This window comes from Bombus impatiens, unplaced genomic scaffold (genome assembly GCF_000188095.3).
Source record: "Bombus impatiens unplaced genomic scaffold, BIMP_2.2 scf_1464, whole genome shotgun sequence".
Classification (NCBI taxonomy): Eukaryota; Metazoa; Arthropoda; class Insecta; order Hymenoptera; family Apidae; genus Bombus; species Bombus impatiens.
Window position 1 is genome coordinate 52,140 of NT_177883.1, and position 27,369 is coordinate 79,508.

At 30.0% G+C, this 27,369-nt stretch overlaps 7 protein-coding genes and 1 long non-coding RNA gene across 13 annotated transcripts; 4 read left to right on the forward strand and 4 right to left on the reverse strand.

The window, feature by feature from the left end:
- Positions 1–138: 138 nt before the first annotated feature.
- LOC117152407 lies at positions 139–1,098 on the reverse strand. Its single transcript, XR_004462788.1, has 2 exons — positions 999–1,098; positions 139–914 (listed from the first exon to the last, which is right to left on the reverse strand). It is a non-coding gene; the product is annotated as an uncharacterized LOC117152407 (long non-coding RNA).
- On the forward strand, positions 1,005–4,332 carry LOC100740240 (39S ribosomal protein L37, mitochondrial). 5 transcript variants are annotated; one of them, XM_012392664.3, is made up of 7 exons: positions 1,005–1,124; positions 1,678–1,851; positions 2,671–2,877; positions 2,990–3,109; positions 3,195–3,301; positions 3,595–3,777; positions 3,864–4,332. In XM_012392664.3, exons 2-7 carry the CDS (start codon positions 1,688–1,690, stop codon positions 4,283–4,285), a joined length of 1,203 nt encoding a protein of 400 aa, XP_012248087.1. In that variant the 5' UTR covers positions 1,005–1,124; positions 1,678–1,687; the 3' UTR covers positions 4,286–4,332. The 5 variants fall into 5 exon arrangements, with proteins under 5 accessions (XP_012248087.1, XP_012248085.1, XP_012248088.1 ...); XM_012392662.3 differs by lacking the exon at positions 1,005–1,124 and adding an exon at positions 1,145–1,500; XM_012392665.3 differs by lacking the exon at positions 1,005–1,124 and adding an exon at positions 1,165–1,297.
- LOC100740361 (cyclin-dependent kinase 20) lies at positions 4,110–6,546 on the reverse strand. The gene is made up of 5 exons (XM_003494070.4): positions 5,831–6,546; positions 5,515–5,703; positions 5,054–5,290; positions 4,750–4,977; positions 4,110–4,679 (listed from the first exon to the last, which is right to left on the reverse strand). The coding sequence occupies exons 1-5, from the start codon at positions 6,014–6,016 to the stop codon at positions 4,524–4,526; spliced, it is 996 nt and encodes a 331-aa protein (XP_003494118.1). The 5' UTR covers positions 6,017–6,546; the 3' UTR covers positions 4,110–4,523.
- On the forward strand, positions 6,411–16,056 carry LOC100740480 (DNA helicase MCM8). 2 transcript variants are annotated; one of them, XR_004462787.1, is made up of 16 exons: positions 6,411–6,460; positions 6,611–6,901; positions 10,682–10,822; positions 10,941–11,182; positions 11,249–11,381; positions 11,471–11,721; positions 12,156–12,260; positions 12,580–12,723; positions 12,801–13,020; positions 13,331–13,494; positions 13,649–13,861; positions 13,939–14,063; positions 14,142–14,364; positions 14,482–14,619; positions 14,690–15,317; positions 15,614–16,056. XR_004462787.1 is itself a non-coding variant. In XM_012392667.3 (15 exons), exons 2-15 carry the CDS (start codon positions 6,826–6,828, stop codon positions 14,888–14,890), a joined length of 2,376 nt encoding a protein of 791 aa, XP_012248090.1. In that variant the 5' UTR covers positions 6,411–6,460; positions 6,611–6,825; the 3' UTR covers positions 14,891–16,056. The 2 variants fall into 2 exon arrangements, 1 of the variants encoding a protein (XP_012248090.1); XM_012392667.3 differs by having other exon boundaries at positions 14,690–16,056.
- An 81-nt stretch (positions 16,057–16,137) lies between these two features.
- On the forward strand, positions 16,138–19,145 carry LOC105681638 (keratin-associated protein 16-1-like). Its single transcript, XM_033324121.1, has 4 exons — positions 16,138–16,284; positions 16,345–16,423; positions 16,961–17,744; positions 18,792–19,145. Exons 1-4 carry the CDS (start codon positions 16,196–16,198, stop codon positions 18,947–18,949), a joined length of 1,110 nt encoding a protein of 369 aa, XP_033180012.1. The 5' UTR covers positions 16,138–16,195; the 3' UTR covers positions 18,950–19,145.
- Positions 19,146–19,209: 64 nt separating this feature from the next.
- Positions 19,210–21,274, reverse strand: LOC105681639. Its single transcript, XM_012392655.3, has 3 exons — positions 20,977–21,274; positions 19,934–20,096; positions 19,210–19,505 (listed from the first exon to the last, which is right to left on the reverse strand). The coding sequence occupies exons 1-3, from the start codon at positions 21,015–21,017 to the stop codon at positions 19,299–19,301; spliced, it is 411 nt and encodes a 136-aa protein (XP_012248078.1). The 5' UTR covers positions 21,018–21,274; the 3' UTR covers positions 19,210–19,298.
- A 568-nt stretch (positions 21,275–21,842) lies between these two features.
- Positions 21,843–23,251, forward strand: LOC105681640. Its single transcript, XM_012392656.3, has 3 exons — positions 21,843–22,053; positions 22,269–22,497; positions 22,561–23,251. The coding sequence occupies exons 1-3, from the start codon at positions 21,917–21,919 to the stop codon at positions 22,642–22,644; spliced, it is 450 nt and encodes a 149-aa protein (XP_012248079.1). The 5' UTR covers positions 21,843–21,916; the 3' UTR covers positions 22,645–23,251.
- A 464-nt stretch (positions 23,252–23,715) lies between these two features.
- Positions 23,716–27,042, reverse strand: LOC100740600 (odorant receptor 4-like). The gene is made up of 6 exons (XM_003494071.3): positions 26,252–27,042; positions 25,592–25,844; positions 24,921–25,024; positions 24,303–24,635; positions 23,940–24,215; positions 23,716–23,808 (listed from the first exon to the last, which is right to left on the reverse strand). Exons 1-6 carry the CDS (start codon positions 26,444–26,446, stop codon positions 23,740–23,742), a joined length of 1,230 nt encoding a protein of 409 aa, XP_003494119.1. The 5' UTR covers positions 26,447–27,042; the 3' UTR covers positions 23,716–23,739.
- Positions 27,043–27,369: the final 327 nt, after the last annotated feature.

The following is a 27,369-nucleotide window of genomic DNA, read 5'->3' on the forward strand; positions in this document are numbered from 1 at the left end:
AATACTTATTTTATATCTTTTATTTTAGCTTTTTACAATATAATAGCTTTATACAAAGTTTTATAAATTAATAACATTATTACATTGATGTGTTCTTGGCTGTAAAGGAAATTATGATAGGACTTCAAAATCAAATAATTGTGTTTCTGTTTTTGTTATTTCCAAAGAATGAAGAATTATGAAATCCTAGCACTTATATTACTAAAAATTAAAAACGATAATGCGCTACCTCTAGAGTGGTGTGCGAAATTTATCATGTTTTACAAATATTGACATGAAAATTTTGTTCATATTTGCAAAAATTCTAATTATTTCTCGTGAGTTATTCTTATTGCTCAGTTATTTATGGACATAGGAATATAAGACTCGAGCTTAAATGTCTAGTTCAGACAAGGAGTGTGAAGTTACTTCCAGGGAACTGGGAACATGGTCAGGTGATACTTTGGGGCTACATTGGTTATTGGTGACTTAGTGACTGACTCAATGATGTATGTCAGAAGGAGAAAACTAGTTACACTAATTTACTCTTACTCGATGAGACTAAGAGATTGCGTTTGCGCTACCACGACTAATTATCAATGCGGCCCCAAAATACTACGTTCCCCGCTCCCCAGAAATAGCTTCACCACCCCTCAGTTATTACTCGTTCCCTATATTCTTATGTCCATGGCTCATCTTCACTTATGCTATGTATTCACTTAACCTCTTTCATTTAGACAATTTCATTTTTTAAATATTTTTATTTATTTATTTTTGAAGCTATACTTCAATTCTTACTTATTTTGCAATACATTTACATTCCCTTTAAACAGTGTAAATATTTTACATACAGGCAAACACCTTTAATACCTTCCAAAGGTTTATACATATGTTATTTCTATTATTCCCAATATTTATATTTCATTTTCATTGCCCTACAATTATATTAATATCATTATTTTTATTATAACTTATTTTAAAAGTTATTTTAAGGAAGATATTAATGATAATCTACTTACTTCAGTGCAATAAAATAGGACTTTCGATGCATACAAAAGCAGTGTTGCCATCACAGTGGTGTATACAGGTTCGGCTATGATCACATGTATAAATAGGTCCAACACTCATATACCAAAACCAGAGAGGTAACTTCTTTTCTGTTATTCCCCACAAGTCTCCAGACTTGTTTATATGTATGACTGTAGTCTGTGTATATATTCTTTGATAGTATTTGAGTGATATTTGAATTATTGATATTAAAAATTACAAATTTATCTCGACGATATTGTATTCATATCTACCGTCATGATATTTCTCAGTAATATATTAATATAAAACATTAATGGAATTATCATGTTCATAATATAATTATTAAACATACATTTGTATAGTAGATACATTGTAATATGGATAAAAGTTTACTCATATAATAATTATTAAATTGTTGTTAATTTAAATTAAGGAGTTAAAATTGTTTCAATAATTTTGAAAAGAGAGAGAAGAGCAGAAGAAAGAGGTAGAGTAGGAAACAAATACTATGTATTTGTTATTCTCAGAAAAGACTAGTTCTACTTAACCTATATCAGCAATATTCTAAAGTACATAATTGACTAAAAACAGTGAAATGAAATATAATTAAACAAAACTCTCAGTTACTCTCTATAATGATGTAAATTATCATTTTTTTTTTTTTTTTAGATAAATTATAATGAAGTTCACACAATTATTATATAAACAACACATAGGTAAAGCAATAAGATATTTATGGCAACATCAACGAGAAAGATGTGTGCAAGTAACTAAAGCAGAAAAAATTTTGAAATCTATGAATTTTACAGTACATGATGCTACAGAATTAATATCAGCAAAAAGGTAAAATGTTTCATATATCACTGAGGTATATTATAATATACATCTTATTTAATTTGTTATTTTAATATTTATCTTTCATTGTTTTTATATTTATTTCTTTATACTTTATGTTGTTTGTTTCATAAAATTTCTAGAAAACATTGTTTTACTTAATTAATAATGAAAGGTTAATAACATATTTATATCCTTAATCTAAATAACTTTATAACTTAAATCATTGAATGTTACTTAATTTTAAAAATTATTTTGTCAAGTGACACAAAATAATATAAATATAATTTACCTAACTTGCAAATTATTCTATAGAAAGATTATTTTGAGAAAGATATTGCCTGATGTATTTACTTTTTGTAATTTTGGACATTGTAGTAATTTTTACAGTTAAATGTATCTTTTGTATCGAAATTTGGAAGAATATTAAATTATAACTCTTATTATTATTATATTAATCTTATTAATATAATAATATTAAATCTTATTGAAATGAATATTAAATCTTATTAATAATTATAATATTTTACTTTATAAGAATTTATTTTTAAGGACATTGATATCTATAAAAACACCAATAATATTATAATATAACTGTATAGAAGGTTACAAACTCCTTTTAAGATAAGTACAAATGTTATTAAATATTCGTTTGTATTCAACGAAATTAATGAATCCTTAATAAAGTATTTTGTGTTCATATATATATATGTTATTAATTTTTCTTTAGTTAATTGACATAATATATATTTATGAATTGAGAAACACTTTGTTAATTTGTAGCTATAAAGTTTTATTATAAATACATTTCCTTCTTTTTCATATTAGAATTGAACATTCAACTGTTTTTAATAAGTCAGAACCTAATTCCAATAGTAAAAGTTGTTTGATAATTGAAGATTGGAATGTTTTACAAGAAGGTGTACCACAAGCATGTGTATTAACGAAAACTCTAAAACTTGATGATGCATTACCAAAGAATATACAAGAGCTAATTACTGACGTTCCAGATAATATAGATAATTTATTAAAACGGTATATTAATAAAAATATGGCTATATTTCATATAATTTCATTAGTCGTTGTATTTGAAATGTACAATTAATGATTTTCTTTTCTCAATTTAAAAATCATTTTAATTATTCAGATTTGTTTATACATCTGTAATATATGATGCACAGCAAGTAAAATTACCACGATTGAAAGATCCTAATCGACCTGCTTGGGTGTTTCCAAGAGTATATGGTATATCTAGTACAAGAAAAATGTGAGTATGAATCATCTGTATGATTACATTTACTTCATATTTTTTAATTTAAAATTTTAGTTCTATAACAAAGAATATGTTGTAGGCATAATTTAACAAAGAAGTTTTTACAACTTTGTGAATCATTATGTGGATTAAATGATGTACAATACAAATCAATAGTTCATGATGGACTTGTATCTATGTGTATAGGTATATTATTAAAAGAAAAATATTATAAAATATACATTAAACTTCATGTATTATATGTGTTGCACATTCATATATAATATTTCTATTTTTAATGATCATGCAAGACAATAATATTATAAAGTATTTGATTTTTTCAGTTACGATTATTATAAACCAACTAGGAATATTTATGATTCATAACTTTAAAATCATTAGTTTTATAATTTGTACAAGTTAATTATGTTATTTTATTAGCGCATTTTCGTGTATATGTCTATTCACAAGCTCGTAATTTGTCATTTCATATATTTTAGGGAAAGAAAACGATTTTATAAAATTTTCCTTAAAAATGGATATAATGATGACATCTTCGATACCTCTAGCACCTATAGCTGATGTAAATATGGATAACAAATATGCATTTCCTAATCTTCACCCACTACATTGTACTGTTGGTTTATCTAAATTAGATATTGATAACACTGAGGATTTATATCGTAAGTTGATTATAGTTATAGAAAGCTACATTATAGTTTATAAATCATAATTAGAAAATTTAAACATGTACATTTTAACATTATAGCAATTGATACGGAATCGCCATTAATGAATGTTCACACTATTTTTATAAATCACAATCTAGAAGAAGTTAAAAATATAACTGAATTGCCAGTCACTGAAGATCAAATTCACGCACGTTCAATGATGAAATCATTTACTGTAGCAGCAACTTGTGCCCGACAAAAGTTTGGATTAAATGTGAAGAAGTTACCTGAACCTATTGTTGTGCAATGTGTTCAGTCAGATGGACAAAATTTTCATTTCTCTGTATACCAACTTAATACCTTAGATGTTGATGGCAAAGAAGGAATCAAAAATTTTTGGTGGTCAGAACCATCAATAAAATTATATGAAAAAGCTCTATATGAAAATGGGCAACCTTGTCTTACAGGCTACAATCGTGATGTTTTTAATAGATTTCTTGCATTTTATAAAAATAAATAAAATAAGATAATTATTGACAATAAACTCGTACATCTTTTTTAAGAAAATATTCAAACTTTATGTACCTATAAAAATATTTATAGCTCTTATTCTATCAGCTTTAAAATGATTAAAATTAAATAATCTCGAAGTTTATTATAGTTAAACGTATAATTTATTTGTGTGGTTACTTATAATATATTATATCTTAGTGTATATATTTCTGCTTTATTAATTATATGTGTAATATGAACATTTATTATATAATAGTTAACAGATTTTTAAAAAGGGTAGTAGCTTGGATGTTTGTATTAATTTCTTTCTGCTTTGTTTGACAGCGATGACTAGTTTGTGGTTTTATCAAATGTTTTGAAGAAACATATGGTTTAATATGAAAATATGGATGTTGTAATGCCTGAAATAAGAAATAAGAAATATTTTAATTTTTGTTAGTAATTGCTTGCTGTATTTATTTTATTACACACTTCATCAGCTGTCAGACGTTGTGATGAATTGTAAATAAGAATATTACTAATTAGATCAAGAGCTTCTTGTTCAGTATCTTCAAGAATTTCATTCCATGATATTCCCTTATGATATGGAAATGTAATTTTGTTATAATCAGGTAATATACTTAAATCTGGCCATGTTTCTGACGTAGGAGAACCTAAATATTTTAAAACTATTGCTAATTGCTCAATATCTGTCTCTCCCTGTAAGTTTGACGTTTACTATATAATTCATATTAAAATTACCATCAATAGTAGAGTAAAAATAGAAATGTCTTACAGGAAATAATGGTGATCTGTTATATAATTCACCAAAAATGCATCCAATAGACCACATATCAATTGCTGATGTATAATATCGTGCACCATATAATAATTCAGGTGCTCTATACCATCTAGTGGCAATTTGGTGAGAATATGGTTTTGTTACATTCTTCCACAATAATCTTCCTAAACCAAAATCAGCAATTTTCAAAATACCTTTTTCATTTATTAGTAAATTAGCAGGTTTTAAATCCTAAAAATAGTATTTTAGTACTCTCACTATAATTCAATAGAATTTTAAAGGTAAAAAGTAAATAAACCAAAAATTAAAAATATATAACATTCTATGTATAAATTTAATATATATGTAATTAAAGTTCTTCAGGTATATTTATTATTATTATTATTGTTGTTGTTGCTATTACTATTATTATTATTATGCTTAAGTTTATATTAAAAAATATAAATATTTCTTACTCTATGTATTATATTTTTTCCATGTATATATGCAATGCCCTCTAAAATCATTTTTGTATAAATTTTTACTTGAACTCGAGTTAATAATATATCATTGTCTCTTATTATTTCCCATAGCCCTGTTGGCATATATTCAAATACCATTATAAAATCTAAACCAGTAGGGAAAGCATCTAATAACTCTATGACCTGTATTAAACAATCTTTTTTATTAAATTTATTCCTATATTATTAATAAAGAAGTTCTTTTTTATAAAATTGTTTATATGAATTATATATGTATATATTATATATAAAATAATTGAGATAAACATACATTGGGATGTTTTAATTGTTTTAAAATTTTTATTTCTCGAATAATGGATATGGATATACCGTTATCAATATTCTTTAAGAATAACTTTTTTAATGCAACATCCTTTTCTGTTTCCACATCATGTGCTTTTAAAACAATACCTTGTGCTCCTTTTCCAATTTTCCCTGTGACTATATATCTATCCATATTCAAGATATTTATGAGTTAATATCAATTATAATATAAAATAATTCCACATTTTAGAGATAAATAAGATTATTTTTATTTTTTAACAAATATACTATATTTGTTAAAATATATGACATAATTTTATAAGTTTATAGTATATATATTTTCTTTCATTGAAATTTTTATCTTTCTCTCTCTTCCTCTCATTCAAATTTATGGACATAATTTAATAAACGAAAAACTGAATAAATATATTGTAAAGCTTATACGTAATAATATCAGGTCTCGGTTTCGTTACATAGTAACATTAATGATGTCAACTAATGGTTTCCATAGTTACAATTGAAAATGCTTGACTAACCTTACCTTTGGTTAGCTGTGATTAAAGCCTGTTTTCCACTTGCGACTAGTCCCGCAAGACGACAAAACCCATTGTCGAATATGACATAATTTTCGTCAGACGTCAGAGCAGTCCTGTGAGACTATAAAGCATAGATATGGAATATATACGTGCTATACTCACATGCAGAACAATCGCGTTACTGAATGTGATTTTGCTGCTAGAATGTACGATTAGTCGCAAATGGAAAAAAGCCCTAAATCCTTTCAAAGCGTTTTATAGCAGTCAATTAATGTAAACAGTAAAGGCAATAAGTGGGAAAATCAGTTATAGTCTATTTATATAATATATGTTAGTAAATTTCAAAAGTGACAAATTATATATGTATCTATAATGTATGAATGAAATGTAGGAATTGGAATAGAATATATTCTGTAGCTAAAATTTTATAGTAACTTTAATGGAGATTTATTAGATATTTGTAATTATGAGTAATAGAAAACTGAACAATTTTTATAAGAACAAATGGTATCTTGGTAAGAAGTCATCAAAATCTAAAAAGAGTAAGATATTCTTTGTTCATTTTGATAAATCTATAGTTTTAAATAATTTAGTGAAATATAATCAAATACAATTAATGAATTTGTTTTTACCTTTTGTACATATGTATATCACATTTTTATTTTAATATTTGAAATATACGAAACGTTTTTTTAAGTGTTGATTATTTAGTGTGTTGTAATGTAGTAAAATTACGTTAATTATATGTGAAAAGAAGAAATGATGATCGTCTTTTTTATCACATATCGCTTCTTTTTATATTCAAAGAAACTTATTAAGGTAAGCTCAATAATTTATGACTCAAAGCCAATATGAATTTATGGAGATCATACATAAATGAAAGTATCAATATGGGTTTCTAAGTTATTAAATTATCTTAGATGTTTAATTATTATGCTTAATTTGACTGTTACAACATTGACTGCTATAGTGTTAATACTTTTTTCAGTGTCTTAAGTATATAATGTTTTTATGCATATATCATATACTTTTGTATTTTAGGTTACATAGCCTATATTGTGTATATGTAAATAAAGATATGCTTGTAGACCACAGGTGATTTTCATAATAGATGAATGCAAATTAGTAGTAGCCCATGTAGTCTCTTAGAAAATATAATTGTGAATCTTTGTCGATTTATATATTAATCAATATGTTAATAGCTAATAATTAGGATATTTACCACTATATGATGCATCTAAATAACATAATAATCTTTAAATTTTCTCATTTTATTTAGCATTCTTAATTAGCTTGGATGTATGTTTAATTACATAATCTTGATATTGATCTATTTGATTAACTATCAGAATTTATAAGTATTTTCATAGATATAATATATATTATTAACATTTCATGATATAAGAGATTAAGATAGAAAAAGAATAATTGCAATTTGTATTCAATTATAATATGTCGTAATTAGGAATATACAATAGAAATGTAACAAGTATAGAACACTATATTTTAAGAGGTGTTTATATGTAGAAGCAACCGACAATTAAATTAACACTTATAATATTGAAATATAAATAATGAAGATGGGATTTTATTAACAAAAAGTGCAGTTGTATTTAAGGATACATTTGTAAGTATAGTTGTATCATAAAAAGATAAAATTTGTTGAACTATAAAAAATTTTCTATTGTGGTTTTCTTCCACCTTCATTTAAAATAAAGCTATAATCTTGTCTAGTTATTAGACTTAATGTTTATATAGAGTGGTTCAAATATAATGTCACAAAATGTTTTTTCTTAAATTATTAGGGGTGGCAAATTTCATTTTTGGCATTTAATTGGCATATTGAGCTTTTCTACAAAATAAATAGTTCTATAAAATAAACTGCTTACCTTATCTAGGAGAAAGAAGATGGATCTTCGATTAGTTTTTTATGTATACCTGTACACATTTGATATCCATTAACTTATTTTATTATTTTATTATTTATTTATATTAATATTATATTATATAAATTATTTTATTATTATCACGTTTAAATTAAAATAATTATTATTATAAACTAGAATATGTGTACTGTATTACAGTGTTATGATTTGTAACATGCTTATTAGAAAAATACTGTAGTTATTAGTTTGTGTATTATTGTGAGAATTTTCAATACAGCGGGGCTTACGTGAAATAATAACAAATTAATTATAAAAATAATAGGTAAATGAATAATTGATATTATCTTACAAAATAGAATAATTGTTATCATCTTACGGAAGCGATTGAAAAAAACCTAAATTCAAACCCAATGAATTGATGATATTCATTTTTAATTGAGTTATAAGACATTTCTTATAACCTCGCATATGCATGTTACGTACGAACTTTCATCTCGAATATTCAAGCACGTTCCACCCTCTGTATATATAAATAAAAGCTTTCGAGACCAGGTCATTTTATCCGTTCGTTGGTAACTAATATAGACGTATACGCTGTCACAGACGCTCAATTCTATGTAGAATTCTCTGCTGTAATAGTAATAGTTTTTCGCAAATATGTCGTAAATAGACTCTTTGTATGTATCTGTCCCAAAACCCATGTCGTCAGTTTTACAATATACAATTGGCCGGGAGCGGTGTTCAGCTGGATATCTTCACTGGCAAGTTAAGTTAATACAAGGACATTTGCTTTAATGCATTTATAAAGAATATCCGTTTCCATTGACAAGTTAAATTAGCTCAGCCATTTGAAAAATCAATTTTTTAAAATCATTTCTACTAAAACAAAGTTTAGTTGTCGCGTAAGCGATTTTTCGGAGACCTCAGTGACCTACCAGGGAGCCTTTCCCTTTCTACACGCATGGACTAGGCATCTATGCCACCATCGGCTGATCGCCACGCTATTGTTTCTGCTTGTCAGTTGTCAGTCTATAAACTTGTAATGATTAGCAATTAAAATTTTATCGAATAATGAATAACAAAAAAAAAGAACAATCAATAAATGCATAATTCTGTATCTAATACATATGTGTATGTATTATTATTGTTTTGTGTATCTATTGTTAATATTTGACAGAAACTCAAAATTTAATAATTTTATTTATGTTTTTCAATAGCTTAAAAATATTCTTTTGCTTTTTTACTGTTACTATTCAACCATCTGAATAATAGTTTGTGTTCATGTAATCACCAAACATTCTTACAATTTGCAAAAAAGCAAATTTAATAAATATAGGAATAATAAATAACAGATAGAAAATATTAATGGTAAATAGTAAATAATTTATATAATTCTGATCCATGACTCACCTGTTGAAAAACTCCAAACTATAATAAACCATGTGCGGCGGACTTGATGATTCCGACAGGCACAATATAAATCTGTAGCAGTTCTTCAAGGAGTTTTCCCGAACCACATTTTTGTGAAAGTCTTTTCTTCGACGACGAGGCCGTTCACCACTAACATGTGTAGGAAAAAATTGCTCAGGATCTTGCCTCCAACCACATATTAAAAAGTGTCATCGAAATCGGAGAAGTTGAGTTCTATCTGTACATACACCAAACATGTCTTCTTTTGTGTATATTAGAAATTTGTCAAAATAGGTTCGCTTACCGAAAAGCATTACTGTCTTCCCTATTCTGTGGCCAGATCTGTTGGAACCTTAGACATAGTCTTTATCCTCTGGCAATATGACGTCACGGTCGGGTCACTTGCCATTAGTAAACTATCTTACTCTTTATCTAACTAAATAGTCATATTATCAACATCTCATAGTTCAAAGGCTTGGCGATCGATTTACCAAATATTCAGTCGAGCATCCTGTCAAGACCGTTACTGATTCCTCCTCCTAAATAGCGGTGGGCTACTTGCCATAATATCGTTAAGAAAATGTGTTGCCACTAACACATACATCAATTATTCGAAATCGCTTACATATTGAAGTATTTATATTTGAAAATGATTAATTTAAAAAATACTTTTACTTTCACTTTGTTAAATTTAGTGTATGGAATGATTTTATTTTGATTTTTGACGTTTTTCATTTTCATGTTTGCAAGTCCTTTTAACGATTGACTTAAAGTCATTTTTTATTACAATAATGATGAATAATATGTCAATATATTAAGACCGTAGGATTTTTTTACTTTCGTTTAATTGGTTGATGCAATAAAATCGTTCATAATAGCAATCCTCTAATTGTTTTAAGCAGTGTATTTAAGCATTAAACGTTAAATTCTAATGGCATAATAATTAAACTTTTATTTGTTGGAATTTTAATTTTGATATACATATAAACTTATTTATGTTATATCTATATAATTAATAATTTATAGATTACAATGACAATCAAAACGATGAAAAGAAATATCAACGTTTGGACCCTATTGAAACATATAATTTATTAAACGTAGATAGTACTTACATAGATTTCAATATTCCATACTATGGATGGAAGCTATTTTTTTCTGATGAAGGTAGAAACATTTTTTATATTTTTTATTAAATTGGGTTAATGGCAAATTGAAATACAATAGTTATATAAAAATAATTCATAGATAAGTAATAATGTTGGAAAAATAATTTGTCTTTTAGTTTATAAAAATGATTCTGATACTGTTAAAAAAATACAAATAGTAGAAAGATTTATAAACAAACATCAACGATTGTCAACATTACTTTCGTTGGAAAATTTAGAAAATGGCATAATTTTTATTGTTGACATATGTGAATTATACAATGATACAATTTTTATGGATGAATGGTCTGATTTTAAGAAAGATATATATGAAAATCCATTGCATATCTTAAATTGTTTTAAATTGGCTGTACATCAGGTATACCTATAATATTTTTTATAATTAGTATATTTATTCACGAAATATTAAGTTCTGTATTTTTAGCAAATTTTAAGTACAGTACCACGAAAAAATCTAAGCTCTGCAAATATTATAAGTACACTTTCTACTGTTAGAATAAAAATATTAAATCATCAACCGATTATGTGTTTGCAAGATTTGAAAGCAAATTCTTACGGTATGTATACAATTCCTTGAGTAATAAAGATCATAATTTTGTTTAATTCTGACCTAATTCTGTTTTTGTATATTTAATTTTCTTAACAGGGAGATTAGTATCAATTAGAGGCTGTGTAATAAGAGTAGGCCACATAAAACATCTTGCGCAATGGATTATGTTCGCTTGTCGTAAATGTAATTTACAGAAAATAGTGAAACAGCCATTAGGAGTTTATGCAGTTCCAAGAATATGTAATACATGTGGCATATCTAAATTTCGTGTGATATTAGATTCATCATTGGTGAAAAGTATCTCATTTCAAACGATTAAAATACAAGAACTTTCAAATAACGATCAGGTTTGTACTTCTATTACAAATAAAAAAGATCATTTTTATTTTGTGCGCGTATGCTTATATAAATGAAGGTCAGAGTTACAATTCATTTTAATAAATTTATTATGTTATATACTATGTATAAAACTACTCAATAATTTTTGAATAAATTGTTTCGAACAATTAAATTTATACTTTTATTCAAATGCAATTTTTTAAAATTATGTTTTTTAAAATAGTCATAATAATTCATCATAATAATTCATCATAAACGTAAATAATATAAAAGAATTGACTCTTCATAGCATTACTCTTTTATATAGATCGTGTGAATAATATTGCGACAAAATAATAAATAATCTTACTTATAGATTTAAAAACTGTTGAAAATGAATTAACTTATAACTCATTAATATTGCTGGCGTGTTTTATATATGTACATATCTTTTTTCGTATAGAACAGTAAAGGAAGTATGCCTAGAACGATTGATATCGAATTAATGGATGACTTAGTCAATACTTGTATGCCTGGAGATGATATTACTTTAACAGGAATTATAAAGGTAAAGTGTACTTAGATATATGTGGTAGATTACGAAAGAGTTTCAATGTTTGCAATTAAGTGTTTAATTTATATTTGTAATCGATTCTCGAGTAAGTTAGGGCATTTATATACAGGAATTGTTTCACATTCAAATAATTCTTTTGAGAAACTAACTTTTCTATTTTATAATGTTCTCATTTTAACTAAATATTTTTGTCTTTAAGCATATTTTTGCATCGTTAGTTTTAGATAATTCGCCTATATTTTATTAAAAACATATAATCTATGTTTTTTTATTCATATTACAATGTTATGATCTGACATACTTTGTTACATAGGGTAATAATAATGCAAAGCCTCGAAATAAAATCTCATTTTCTTTGTACATGGAAGCTATTACGATAATTAATAATAAACAAAGACTTCAGGATAAAAATATCATAAATAATGAAATGTCAATAAAGGATTATTTAGCAATAAAGGTATATGAATTGAAAATATATGTTATAATTTAAGTAATCTATCCTGTGAAGTATTTATGTTTTATTAATTCTGATAGGAGGTATATAACACACCAAATATATTTCCGCTGTTGATACATTCTTTATGTCCAAGTATATATGGTCATGAAATTGTCAAGGCCGGACTGATGTTGAGCTTATTTGGTGGAAATGTAGAAAACTCAGAATCACGAGAAAATATTCATGTATTAGTAGTTGGTGATCCTGGTCTTGGAAAATCGCAAATGTTACAAGCCTGCGAGCGAATTGCTGTCAAAGGTACAACAAAATGAATAAGAATTTTATTATATAATTGTATAGAGGATGCCTGAGCAGATATTGATTTTTTGGTTTACGTCGCTATTTTAGAAGTTACTATTATAAAAGTTGAATGGCTTTATATTCCGATGTTATTAATTTTCCTGTAGATGAACACGTAAAGATTATGTGAAGGTCAACTTTTTTTTTTGAATGGAATCTTATATCTTTTAATACATTAATCGCTACGGGTAATAAAAGTGATGTAAATCAAGATGCCAATATTTCGATATGTATATTATCGAAGAATTTGTAACAATGATTTTTATAGGTGTATATGTGTGTGGAAATTCAAGTACATCTTCTGGTTTGACAATAACGCTAACAAAAGAAAATAAAAATAATAAATTTAATTTAGAACCAGGAGCATTAGTTTTGACAGATAGAGGCTGTTGTTGTATTGATGAATTTGACAAAATGCATAAACAACATTCGGTAAAGCTGTTAGAACTATTTAGAGCTGTTTTGCTATAAAACTATTAAATATCAAATTAATAAAAACTTAGCATTCTTAATATCATATTCGTATAATGAATAGTTGATTATGGTTTATCACTTTATATTAAAAAGCAAATTGTTTAAATTATAGGTTTTATTAGAAGCTATGGAACAACAAAGCGTAAGCATTGCTAAATCAGGAATAATATGTTCTCTTCCTGCTAGAGCATCAATTCTCGCAGCTGCTAATCCGATTGGTGGTCGATTTAATAGAAGTAAAACAGTACTGCAAAACTTAAAAATGAGTGTTCCTCTCTTGTCACGTTTTGATCTAATATTTTCATTATTAGATGAACCGAATAAGGTGTTACTTAATATTTAATAGTTATACATACACAAGCGAATACTTCTGATTAAGATTATATTTTCTGTTTGCAATAGCATATAGATGATTTATTATGTAATCATGTTATGTCAATTCATGGTGATTTCAACGCAACTAATAGTGTGCAAAGTAGTACGTCTCAACATATAAATATACCACATACAACTAAACTTTCATTAAGGTAATTAAAACATATTAGACATAATAATTGTTCAACATATATAAACATGTATTTATTTTTTATAAACAAATTTTTTAGAGATAGACTGAAAGTTCCTATAGCAGAAAATACGAATATCATTCCACAGTCAATTCTCAGAAAATATATTGCATATGCACGGCAATATGTTAAGCCGAAGTTAACTAAAGAAGCAGCTAACATATTACAAAATTATTATTTAGAGCTTCGAGATCAGAATAATAAAGTTGGTGGTTTATCTGTCTGTAATAGACAATTAGAAGCTATGATACGATTAACAGAGGTTCCATTATTTTTGTGTTTGTTATTTTGAATTTTTAATCTATGCATATACATATGTATAGATTTTGAATTGAAATATCTTTTTTCTCATGAAACGAAAATTAAAATCCCTACATAGGCTAGAGCAAAATTGGAATTACGTACAGAGGCAATAGAAACAGATGCTTTGGATGTGATAGAAATTTTACAACATACGTTTGATGACAAAATTACAAATTGCCAATCCTCAAGTACAAGAAATATAACTAATCGAAAAGTAAGTAAGTTAATATAGATTTACAATAACGGGAGACTGTGATGTACTAATATGCATTTTTTGTTCAAAGATTAAAGAATTTATACAGATACTAAGAAAAGAAGCAATTTCTAACAATAGTAAGATATTTTCTATGAAAAGATTGCGTGAAATCGTATCGGATAAGAAAATTTTGATGAGTGACTTCTCTGAATTTATTGCGAAATTAAACGAAAACGGCATTTTATTGAAAATGGATAGTAATACGTTCAAATTTATTTCTTTAGATTAAGTATATATATATATATAATGTTTATTATATTATTTCATTGTATTTCTCGAGATCCAAGTAATTTATGTTGTTACATTAATTTTAGGACACTCTAATTGTAATAAACAATAAATAATATTTTGCAGTGATCAGCATTAATGATTAGCATCAAATGTTGTGATATGATGATGCTTTTCAAAATTATTATAAGATTGTACTACAATATTATATTTGGCATTATTGTTGATAATATAAAATAAACAAATTTACATTACATTATATTATCTGTCAGTTTCTACACGGTTTTACACTTCAAAACAGTCAGCTTTACACGGAAGACGCCAATACAGGTACAGACAGCATCTTGGTTTTGGTTTATGAAAACAACCAGGTCTGCGACAAGGTCTTTTGGGGATATATATCTTTGGTTTTGAAACACGTGCTGGAGGTATAGTAACCTTGCAAAATCTGTGTAATAAAATTCTCTTATGCCTTGTTTTTTTAACATGTATAAATGATTATATATTTCATTTACATAATTATATTGTGTTATATGTAATATATAAATATATACATATATATCTAAGGTTCTGCTGCTAACCAAAGTATAAAATATATTTATTATTGATATCCAAATTAGCATAGTAATCGTTCCTAATTTGTGCCGGACGGACGAAAACAACATAAATTTTTATTCTTCTAACATTGAAACAATTCAATTAAGACATCGTGCTGTAACTCTAGTTAAACATCGTGCAGCACATGCAGGTGGACAGTATGGAATACATTTTGGTGGACAAGGTCCGCACGGCACTGGTGGCGTACATATCGTAATTTTACATGGTGGTGGGCATGCTACACAAATTGGTGGAACACATGGGTAAGGTACACACGACGGACAAGAGGGTAACTGGTACTGGATACAGGATGCAGGAGGCGGATAGCAAGATGGTGTGCAACGTGATAATGGACTTCTTCCACAAGACATTGTTTTCCTTTTTTATTGCTTTTTTGTTGTATATTATTTTTTATGATGTCATATACATGAAATTTTGATAATACCATTTATACGAAATAGCTGACAATTGAAATTTATGCGAAGATATTATTCATTTATTATGTGTTGGAGACATATTCAGACGATGTAGTCGTTTTTTTTTAAATAAATCATTCCAGTGTTATAAAACGAAAAATAAATTAAATAGAGTGGAAATATGCTAAAAATATAATGAATATGTAACAAAATTCATATTCTTCGATTTTTATAAAACTTGGATGAAATCAAAATTTTTGTTTTCAATTATTTGAACATAATTACCATTAGAAATGCCTTGTGACGGAAAAAATCCTAATTGTGATAGAAGACGAGAATTATTAGCGCAATTAAAATGTTTGATTAGTTCTATGGAAAGAAAGTAAGAAAATGTTGAAATTAAATTACGAACATGAATAAAATTATAATTTGTTCATTATAGAAAAGCATGTGAATGGGATGAGCCACCTTGTCCTCCTCCTGTTATTTGTTCTTCACCTTGTGCACCTATTTCTGATTGTGTAAGTATGAATCGATTTAAAAATGCGTAATGTGTACAGTAGGGAAGGAACCTGAGTCAATAATCACAGCTTTTGTATAAATCATTTATTGTTATAAAAAGTAAGGGATACGAAAAATAAACATAATATATACAGTTATCTTGGTTAAAGGAAACGTAAGAAATTTTTTACAATATAAATTTCTTTTATTCCTAACAAAAAAATCGATTGAGTCAGTTTTGCTGATAGAAACAATATATATACAGTATATGTGCTCATATATACATATACAACGAATGCACATGTACAGTGCATATACTAAGTTTCATTAAAATTTGAAGATACTTTCTTGAATATGGTTTTCGCTTTATTTTAAAATGAAGATTAAAATCTTTATTAATTAATATTTCAGTACCAATACAGAAAGTGTCTTGTTACAAAATAGAATAATACTAAAAATAATTGTAACCAAATTTGGGAAAAAATGCCTTCTATCATTTTATATTTTTTAATACATCAATTTATATATGGAGCTAAATTTTAATTATTAAATTTCAGATTCCAGTTAAACAATGTAAAAGTTTTGATTTTCGAGCAGGTATTATATATAGATGTGAATGTATCAAAAGGAATGGTTTACAAGATAGATGTATGGTGTGGGATTGTATGGGTAGACCAGAATGTATGACAAAGTTATATCCCGTTTGTATGCCAGGGCGCAACGCGTTGTTGAAATTAACAGAATTGGGAGATATGGAAGTTGCACTAAGGAAATTTTATTGTGCTGATCAAGCAAGGGAAGCTGCTTTGGCTGCATATTGTAGATTGGTATGCTGCAATGGTGCAGAAAAATCTTGCTGTACAAATGTAAAGGCAATATGTTCAAGCAATACGAAGTGTAAGCCTGTATGTATCGAACTACCACCCTGTCAACCCTGTCAACCATGCAGTATTGCTCCTTGTGTGCCACCTTGTACTTCTTTCAACATTTGTGTACCATGCTCACCTCCATATCCACCACCATGTCCACCTCCATGTTTACCACCATGCCCGCCACCATGCCCGCCATGTCCGCCATGTCCGCCATGTCCGCCATGTCCGCCATGTCCGCCATGTCCGCCATGTCCGCCATGTCCGCCATGTCCGCCATGTCCGCCATGTCCGCCATGTCCGCCATGTCCGCCATGTCCGCCATGTCCGCCATGTCCGCCATGTCCGCCATGTCCGCCATGTCCGCCATGTCCGCCATGTCCGCCATGTCCGCCATGTCCGCCATGTCCGCCATGTCCGCCATGTCCGCCATGTCCGCCATGTCCGCCATGTCCGCCATGTCCGCCATGTCCGCCATGTCCGCCATGTCCGCCATGTCCGCCATGTCCGCCATGTCCGCCATGTCCGCCATGTCCGCCATGTCCGCCATGTCCGCCATGTCCGCCATGTCCGCCATGTCCGCCATGTCCGCCATGTCCGCCATGTCCGCCATGTCCGCCATGTCCGCCATGTCCGCCATGTCCGCCATGTCCGCCATGTCCGCCATGTCCGCCATGTCCGCCATGTCCGCCATGTCCGCCATGTCCGCCATGTCCGCCATGTCCGCCATGTCCGCCATGTCCGCCATGTCCGCCATGTCCGCCATGTCCGCCATGTCCGCCATGTCCGCCATGTCCGCCATGTCCGCCATGTCCGCCATGTCCGCCATGTCCGCCATGTCCGCCATGTCCGCCATGTCCGCCATGTCCGCCATGTCCGCCATGTCCGCCATGTCCGCCATGTCCGCCATGTCCGCCATGTCCGCCATGTCCGCCATGTCCGCCATGTCCGCCATGTCCGCCATGTCCGCCATGTCCGCCATGTCCGCCATGTCCGCCATGTCCGCCATGTCCGCCATGTCCGCCATGTCCGCCATGTCCGCCATGTCCGCCATGTCCGCCATGTCCGCCATGTCCGCCATGTCCGCCATGTCCGCCATGTCCGCCATGTCCGCCATGTCCGCCATGTCCGCCATGTCCGCCATGTCCGCCATGTCCGCCATGTCCGCCATGTCCGCCATGTCCGCCATGTCCGCCATGTCCGCCATGTCCGCCATGTCCGCCATGTCCGCCATGTCCGCCATGTCCGCCATGTCCGCCATGTCCGCCATGTCCGCCATGTCCGCCATGTCCGCCATGTCCGCCATGTCCGCCATGTCCGCCATGTCCGCCATGTCCGCCATGTCCGCCATGTCCGCCATGTCCGCCATGTCCGCCATGTCCGCCATGTCCGCCATGTCCGCCATGTCCGCCATGTCCGCCATGTCCGCCATGTCCGCCATGTCCGCCATGTCCGCCATGTCCGCCACTGTGTTCGCCTTGCCCCCCGTGTCCACCATGTCAACCATGTGCATTACCATGCTCACCGCGTGTATCACTATGTTTACCGTCATGTCCTCCACCATGTCCATCACCATGTCCTCCGCCATGTTCACCATGCTGTTCCTCACCTTGTCCATCAATGTGTCTATCAATGTGTCCATCACCATGTCTACCGCTGTGTCCATTACCATGTTAACCAAAATATTTATCAGTATGTATCCATTATTATATTCTATTTCTTATGTGCCAAATATACATTTTCCTTTCATCATTCTGTTATGAGTCTATTTTACTATGTATAGTTTATATATTTCTGTGGAATATCAGTTATCACAAATGTATCTAAAAATTTTATACGTGTTCTCCAATATTTGCATACCTTTTATGCATATAAATAATGTATGTTGTAAAAGCATCAATAAATATAGTAATAAATATATTTAAATAATAAATGGGTTATTTTACTCAACTATTATATATTACTATTTTTATTATATTTGTATTATATACACATAAGTTACATAAGCTTTAGAGTATTGACAGTATCAGTTTTTGGATGGTGGATACTGTTCTGGATGTCGAGATTGTAAGTATTTTGCTGGTAAGCAACTAGGCCATGGTTTATTAAGGCATTCGGGTTCTTTTTGACATTGACTCAGTGGACAAGAATCTTGAAGACCATCTCTATGTACACAATGACATCTTGTGGATAGAATACCATTTCTCATTTCAGGAAATTTCAAACGACTGAGCTGAAATAAATATTAATATTTAGTACATATGAGAACTGCATTATGTTGATATTATCGATATACGTATTATGCACAGTTACTCGCATTAATATTCGAACACGGCACTACTCCTGTATTTGATGCATCGTATAAAACTGAATGATTTAAATGTCGTGTTACTTATTCTACGAGAATATAATAGTAATGCCCCACACGCCATGGTGCCCGAATATTAATACGACTACTGTAAATGCATGGTCTATGTACGAAATTTATGTTCGAAGATTCTGATATGCACAGGTAGATTTCAGGAAGTAGATAGATTTTTAATATAATTTATTTACGATTTTTCACAGGCTACCACACATGCTTTTTCATTTACATATTTGGATCATCAAGTTTGTATTATAATTGTATCAGCCTTACATTACGTACTGACCACAATTTACCTCTGAAGTTTGGATGTCACTCACACCCGTCTTTGTTTGTTTGTGCGATGTTTTTGGCGCCTCAGAGGAATTCTCTTCAAAAGGAATCATTAGAAATATCGGTAGCATAAGTGGTGTTTTTTCTTCGTGACATTCCTGCTTCACTGGATATTTGCGAAGGATACTATCAAGCAGAAAAAATTTCATTTCATTTTTGGTGAAGATAAAGTTACTGAAAATAAGAAAAGATAGCCGGATGAAAATGACAAAAAGTTTAAGGGATGCTCCTGCTAGTCAAAGTAACTTGAAATGATTGATATTTCAGAATCAGCTGAAGTATCTCTGATACTTGGTAAAATTTTCTACATGAATAAATGTACAATGACTCATGTTAATATTCGGATACAGCACTATTTCCATATTTGTAGCTTTGTATATGAGATGACGATCTAAATATAGTGTTGCCTATTCTAAGAGAATATGGATCATTTATGTTGCTCGTAAATACATGAACAATTCCTTTGTAACAATTACATTGAATTGTACAATAACGGACAGAAGTTGTTTTCCTTGTTTCTTAAATTCGATGGCGATCTTCTTCTTTTAAAGTTAGTATTCTTTCCTCTTCGTGACATGTTAAATTTCTTAATGTATTATAAAAATATCAATATTAATTTTTTCTGGTACTAATCATACAAAATAATTATTAAAAAAATTATTTTGCAATTCGAATTGTTTCCATGAATTGCTGGTTGCAGAACGATAACAAGTGTCCGAATATTAGTGTGTAGTTTTTTGATAAAAAGCTGTTGCACAGTGAAATGTTATTGTTAGAAAGAAATTTTTTAGGCATATTCAAGCTGCAACAAATGGCAACAATGCTTCAGTGTTTGAAGGTAAAGTAACTGTACAATGCAAATACATTTGTTACATGAACTATTATTATTTTTACACCTACTTGCAACCTTATTCTTTTTTTACTATAGAGAGTTAATTATTTTATGTACATATACTTTTACGGAAATTAAGAATATGACATAGTATTAATATATTATTAAACTAACCATTTTGAAGATGCTGGCTCTAATGTTGCAGTAGTTTGCATTATGTGTTTCAGTTTTGTAATATGTTTAAGGAGCACTATTAAGAACAAAGTACTTGTTAATTTGTTATGTTGTAGAAAGTGTTCTATTTAAACTAAAATTTAGTGAAATATTCTGGAATGTTGTTGGTTGATGAATTTTAGGTTAAATTTTCTAACGATCGTGTTTTGTTGTGGTTTATATACATATTAACATTCTTGAATTAAGCAACATTAGAAAGCACTAATAAAATTTTACACATTACGAGAAATAGTTTTAAAGCAAATATAATTTAGTTTAATATAGTTTTTGAAAAGAAGCAAAAATTTGTGAAAGTATTGTTATTATTTATTTTATTTAAAGTAGCATCGACTAGTTACATTTTTATTCTTTCAAATAATCTTTCCCAGATTACTTGTACATATTATCATAGAAAAATGTATGTATATAATATTTATTATTGTGATAAATATACGACTTAATTGTAAAGCTATAAATTAGTAGGAATGCAATCAAACAACATTTATTATAAGAAGTCTCATCCCTTTTTAAAAAAACCTTTCATTTATTTTATATATTGATACATAACATATTATGAAGTTATTTACACTTTTAATGGTATAAAACCCACAAAGAAAGCATAGATCTTGTCAGCTTTCTTCTTTGTTTCTTTTTCACTACTGTTATAAGTACATACATAAATTACATTTCACAATAGATATAATATGAATATCAGCGTTTTAATATTACTTGAAGTTTGCGATTATAGAAATAAAATAAAAAACATATGATGATAATGTAATATCTTCTTAAAATATATTTTTAGATGTTTTACATCAAAAAATTTCCAAGTTTATTATTTGTTATATTAATTTCGTTAATTTTAATTGTATACCATTCATATAGCTCGAAAACATCAAAGATGTCGTACAAATGTTTAAAAAGCAATGGTGCTAGTATAGAAGAGACACTTGGAAGTTGGGGCTTTTCTAACAGAGTCTCAAATTCTGGTCAAGAACTTAGACGTTTAAGATGTCTCTTTAATAAGATGGATGGAATGTAAGGAATGAATTCTATAATGTTTTCTTCGAATGTATTAATTTCTGTAACGTATTAAATTGTTAAGTAATGTAAAAATGTAAGATAAAAATAAATTTAAATATAAACTAGATAAGGACGAATTAGAATATTAGAAATAAACTAGATCATATAAAGATATAAAATTAATATTATCTGAAAAGTATTTTTTCATGATATATCATTGAAATCTTCAGGAAAACTAGGAAGCCAATGATGTGTGTAAAATATAATTGTTTATATGACCCAGACGCATGGCATGTAAAACCTAGTCCTGACGAATGTAAACCTATTTGGACAATGCCTATGAGAAGACCTCTTATTACATATAGCTCTACTGCTGATATAATAATGACATCAAATTTGGATAGCATTGGAACAGATTTGCTTTATCCTATTCCAGGACGAAGTTATCTATTACAGGGTGTATGTAAAAGTATCCAACCAAATGGAGCAGTTATAACATTTAACTTGGTTTTCTTTTAACAGACAGATAAATGGTATCGGCATAGCCAATGCTGCAATCAACAGCCAAATTGTTCAGTACGACATCCTTGTGCACCACAGTGTTAAAAGCATATTATACATGTATAAAGATAATGTACATGAAAGTAAACATCTGCTATTCAGATTTTTATGGTCGTTTATATTTGATAATTTTAATCATAAGTTGTTATTTGTATCTTTCTTTCGTCAAGCGATAAATCGTATTTTATTTATAAAATATAATATAAAATTCGTCATGAGAAGGGCTACAATCGTAGGTGTTCAAAAATATATAGCTCAATTAAAAAAAATGAGGGTGATGTTCAGAACGTGTAATCCATCACGTAATAATTTCCTGTCGAAACCTTTTATTTCAAGCTTTTCTTTCAAACATTTCGCCGTATAAATTGAAAGAATTATTTAAGTGGCTTGCTTTTGGTGACTCACCCCGTATATGCTTCAAAGAGGGCTCCTATAATATATGTATAACTAGCAGTTTGTCACATATTGATTACTTCCTCGCTAGAAAAATAAATGCAGTTGGAAAGTATAACACATGTAATCCTCTCTAAATGTACAGTCATGGCATGGTGTATAAAGATCATTTCCTTTGAGTTTCCTTTTGATCACAAAATGTATATTAATTCTATAGCAATGTATTATAACAAGTACGCAGTTTCATTTATTTTATATATTAGCACGTATATTTTGTAACATGAAGACAGGCTTCTTTATTTGCAGACAATAATATGTAAATTATGCTGTCTTAAGATACCTAAAACTATAGAACCAAGAACAACAACTAACAGCAATTAATACTTAATTTTAGCTTACTTGGATAAATTAGATGAGTATATTATACATTATATTTATGAGTATATTATATATTATTTTTGATTTTCAGAGTACTGAATAAAATCCATTATTATGATATTGAATCTACTACTAATCTATTAAGATAATCTATTAATCTACTACTAATATATTAAGGTATTGAAATCATATATGAAAAATTCCATATTGATTGTTGATTATACATGTATTGAGATTAAATTAGCAGTTATTTTCCCTTCAATAATTTTTTTTCCTTAATTAAGTGTAAACATGCAATTTTTTTGTATAGTATCGTAGGCAATTTTCTTCGAATACTCTACGGAATTTGTTGATAATTTGCTTTATCAATCAATCTACATTTTTATCTTCTACGTTATTCCTTAACAACGTGAAATACGATACTGCGGTAGATAAAATCTGCAAAATGTTAATAAGTAAATTATTTCACAATATCAGAAATTATAATTTTCTGGTATTTTAAAATGTCCTATACTTCAAATTTTATAGATCGCAACAAGTATTTATTGTAGAGTTGATACTATATCTACCGTAGTGTAAGTTTCCAATGATACAGGAAAAAAATTGTTCGCAGTAAGACAACAAACTCGTCTTGATCGTTCAATCACCATTATCAGATCGTTTCGCAGCATTCTACCAGGTTTGTTCATTGGCATGATCGTCCACAGCGCCGAATATGCTCCTATAGCAACTTTCTCACTGTGTTCTATCACACCGTCACAACTATAGGTGAACATAAACAGTAGAGCCATTGAACCGACTAAAAGAAAGACGAAGATGGAACGTCTCGCAAAAGGAGCAGCAACCTAAGAGGAAATTGTTCATTTAGAAATTCCCAAATATTTAATAAAATTTCATAATATAGCAATGTATTATGGCACGTAAATACTAACCACTAGTCCCTGATAAGCAAACAGGCAAATTAACACGCTAAATACCAACACTTGTCCAAATATCAGCATCGTATATACGTCTTCAAGCCTGTTGCAAAAATCAATCAGTGTCTGATGTTGTCGAATGTACAACTTCAATTGCTCGTAAAATGTATGCACATGCTTTGTTATCATCAATCCCGTGTCTTCCTCTGTTATCTGATGTTCCATGTCACACAGTTTTGCGAACCTGTATCGAAGTATGCGAAACTGGCCAGTCAAATGTACGGCGAGGATGCAGAAAACGTTATCGAAGCAAAAATAACTGACCGCTATGTAATACAAACTTATCGTCTGCAAAAAGTAAAAATTATTTCCCCTGTCGCAGTTCGTGGAAGAAATTAATTCTTACAAAATCGCAGATATGTCGCTTATACTATAATCATCGATACGAAGGATTTTATAGATTTATAGAAGATTCTAAGAGTGTACTTCGACTAACAGCGAATACATTTTACCTCCGTGAGTATCCAAGCATAAGTCATTGTATAATAAGTTGGACGTAGTGTATAAAGGTATACATATAACGCAGGTAACTAAAGTAACATTCGTTAGAAAAATTTACGAGAAGTTAAATACCTGTATAAGGAATCCTATTTCGTAGTAAGGCGATATAGATACTGGTAAATTTAGCCACACGTTGAATGGCAATATTCTTTCTGATTTATTTTTCCCAGCATTTGCTGTAATAAACGCTTAGATGGTGTACTTTTTTCTATATCAAATGTTTTGTTTATTTATCGTTAGGTATATTTTTCTGTTTATGAAATTTTCAGCCTTCGAGGGTAGAGAAATATTTGTCAGTATATATAATTTTTAAACATCTAAATGCAGCAATACTATATCAAGATTCTTTTATTTAAAAAAAGAGTTGTTTAAGTTATACGACAACAAATTCTTATATAGTATAAGAGTTTTGTGGCAAAAGTATATTATTATCTATATACCGTTCTTGGTCTTAACTTGTTCTAATCGTTTTAATCGTACGCGCTACAACACAACATTACAACCGTGCTGAGCCCTTAGAATGGCTTAGCCATTAGGTGTTAAATTCTTTGTCTTTTCTGTTAATTAATTTTAAGCATTTAATAATAAATTTTAATTTTATTAGAAGTGCGTGTAATCTGCCGTCAGCTGTTCTTTCGTTTAGTCCCTAGCTTTTTAGTTAATTCTATCACAACGTAGCGTTGGTGTTTTGGTATTACGTTCTAAACAACACATTATGAACAAATAGAATATTTTTAACCTACTAATAAGCGGTGTTGACAGGTAAGCTAGCATAGCACATATGCCAATGGCGCTGACAGAACAGACGAAAAAGGTGCAAGTCTTTCTGCAATTCTTTAAAATTTCTTTCTCGCGTGTATCGTAGTTAACATTCCAGAAATTTCGTTGCGTGTACGTAATCAGACTTATAAATTCCCTTTTATGCATTAATATGATACATATCTTGATTAGACCCATTATCACAGTTAATATGTTGGTAGTAACGTAAAGAATGTCCTGAAATGAGCTATTATGAATTTTTTTTATATAATATAGTCGTTTGTTTCACAGAGTTTTAACTGAATTACGCATGTTACGAACTACTATCCACGTTACATATAACAACGGTTTTAAGTATTATTTAATTTAATAAATAGAAACGAATACTGAATACGAGTGCCAATTGAAAAAAATCCATGCATCGAGAAATTAATACATATTTTTTGTACACATACGTATATGATTTAACAATAATTAGAAAAATATTGACTACACCTGCCAAATATCTTCTAGAACTTAACGCTATTAATTGTTTCATTTTTCTATGCGTAATAAATTACTATTAAATTTTTAGATTATTCGTACAACAGTATAACATGTACGCAATTTCATTTAATACAATTAGATCCATCAAATATACTCACGCCTTTGTATAACCAAGTAAAATAGAAATCTCTCATAATGACGATCGAGGCATCTATTGAATTGAATAGTGTGCACATTAGCTTTATTTTCATCCGACGGTTTTCCGCGCGATTGTCGGATATCCATAAGCCGATGTTCCTCAAGAAAAACATCGAGAAGATGACCGATATGTCCAAATCTTGTTCCGTTTGCATGGTGTCTGATCGACTTCTAAAGCTGTCGCTCACGTATGCTCCAATACATATGAATCATGATAACAGGTGTTGCCTTGATTATTCATTCCTTCTTTCTATGATTCTAATATCGACTTAACACAAAGGGCGTGAAATAAAGGTTTGATTGCTATCTTTAGATATAGACGGATAAATAACAGGTACATTTACGCTGTGATCGATTTCTGTTTCATTATTAACACAGGTCTGTGTTAAATCCTCGAACGTTAGACGTCGTGTTACTTCGTTCTTGTGGCAATTTGCTGATGAAATGGAATTATAAATGGATTAGTTGATTACACCGTTGAATATAGAATATAGAAGGGTACAAAGACAAAAGGTAGATATGGAAGATCTAATTGAACTTACCGGATAGTAGGTGCTATAAGAATAATAAGAAATTTATACAGGATGTTCGGTTATAGGTGTAAAAAAATTTAAGTGGTGATTCTTGAAGCTAAAATAAAATGAAAATCACCGGCTTTGCTTTCTAGTTATTGACAATTAAAAATCAGTCAAAATGCCCCTGCACGCAAGTAAACCTCCTTACACGAAGAAGGAAGGTCAGCCTAAGCAGTGGGGCGCATAGTGACCTTCAATCACAACGACACATGGGCGGCAGCTTACCTCATACAAGTGTAGTGAAGAAGACCATGATATTCAGAGACGTAAACTGTGCTTACAGCAAAATCACACACACATTGCGATTGTCCCGTCCGTGAGTATCCACAACAAAGTCACACACGCATCGCGATTGTCCCGGTCGCGAGTATTTATAATAGAATCGCAACAATAGCACATAGGCGACATTTATACAAGGTTTGCACACGCACTACGATTGTTCTGAACGCGAGAGTATTATACAGGGTGGTTGGTAACTGGTGGTACAAGCGGAAAGGAGGTGA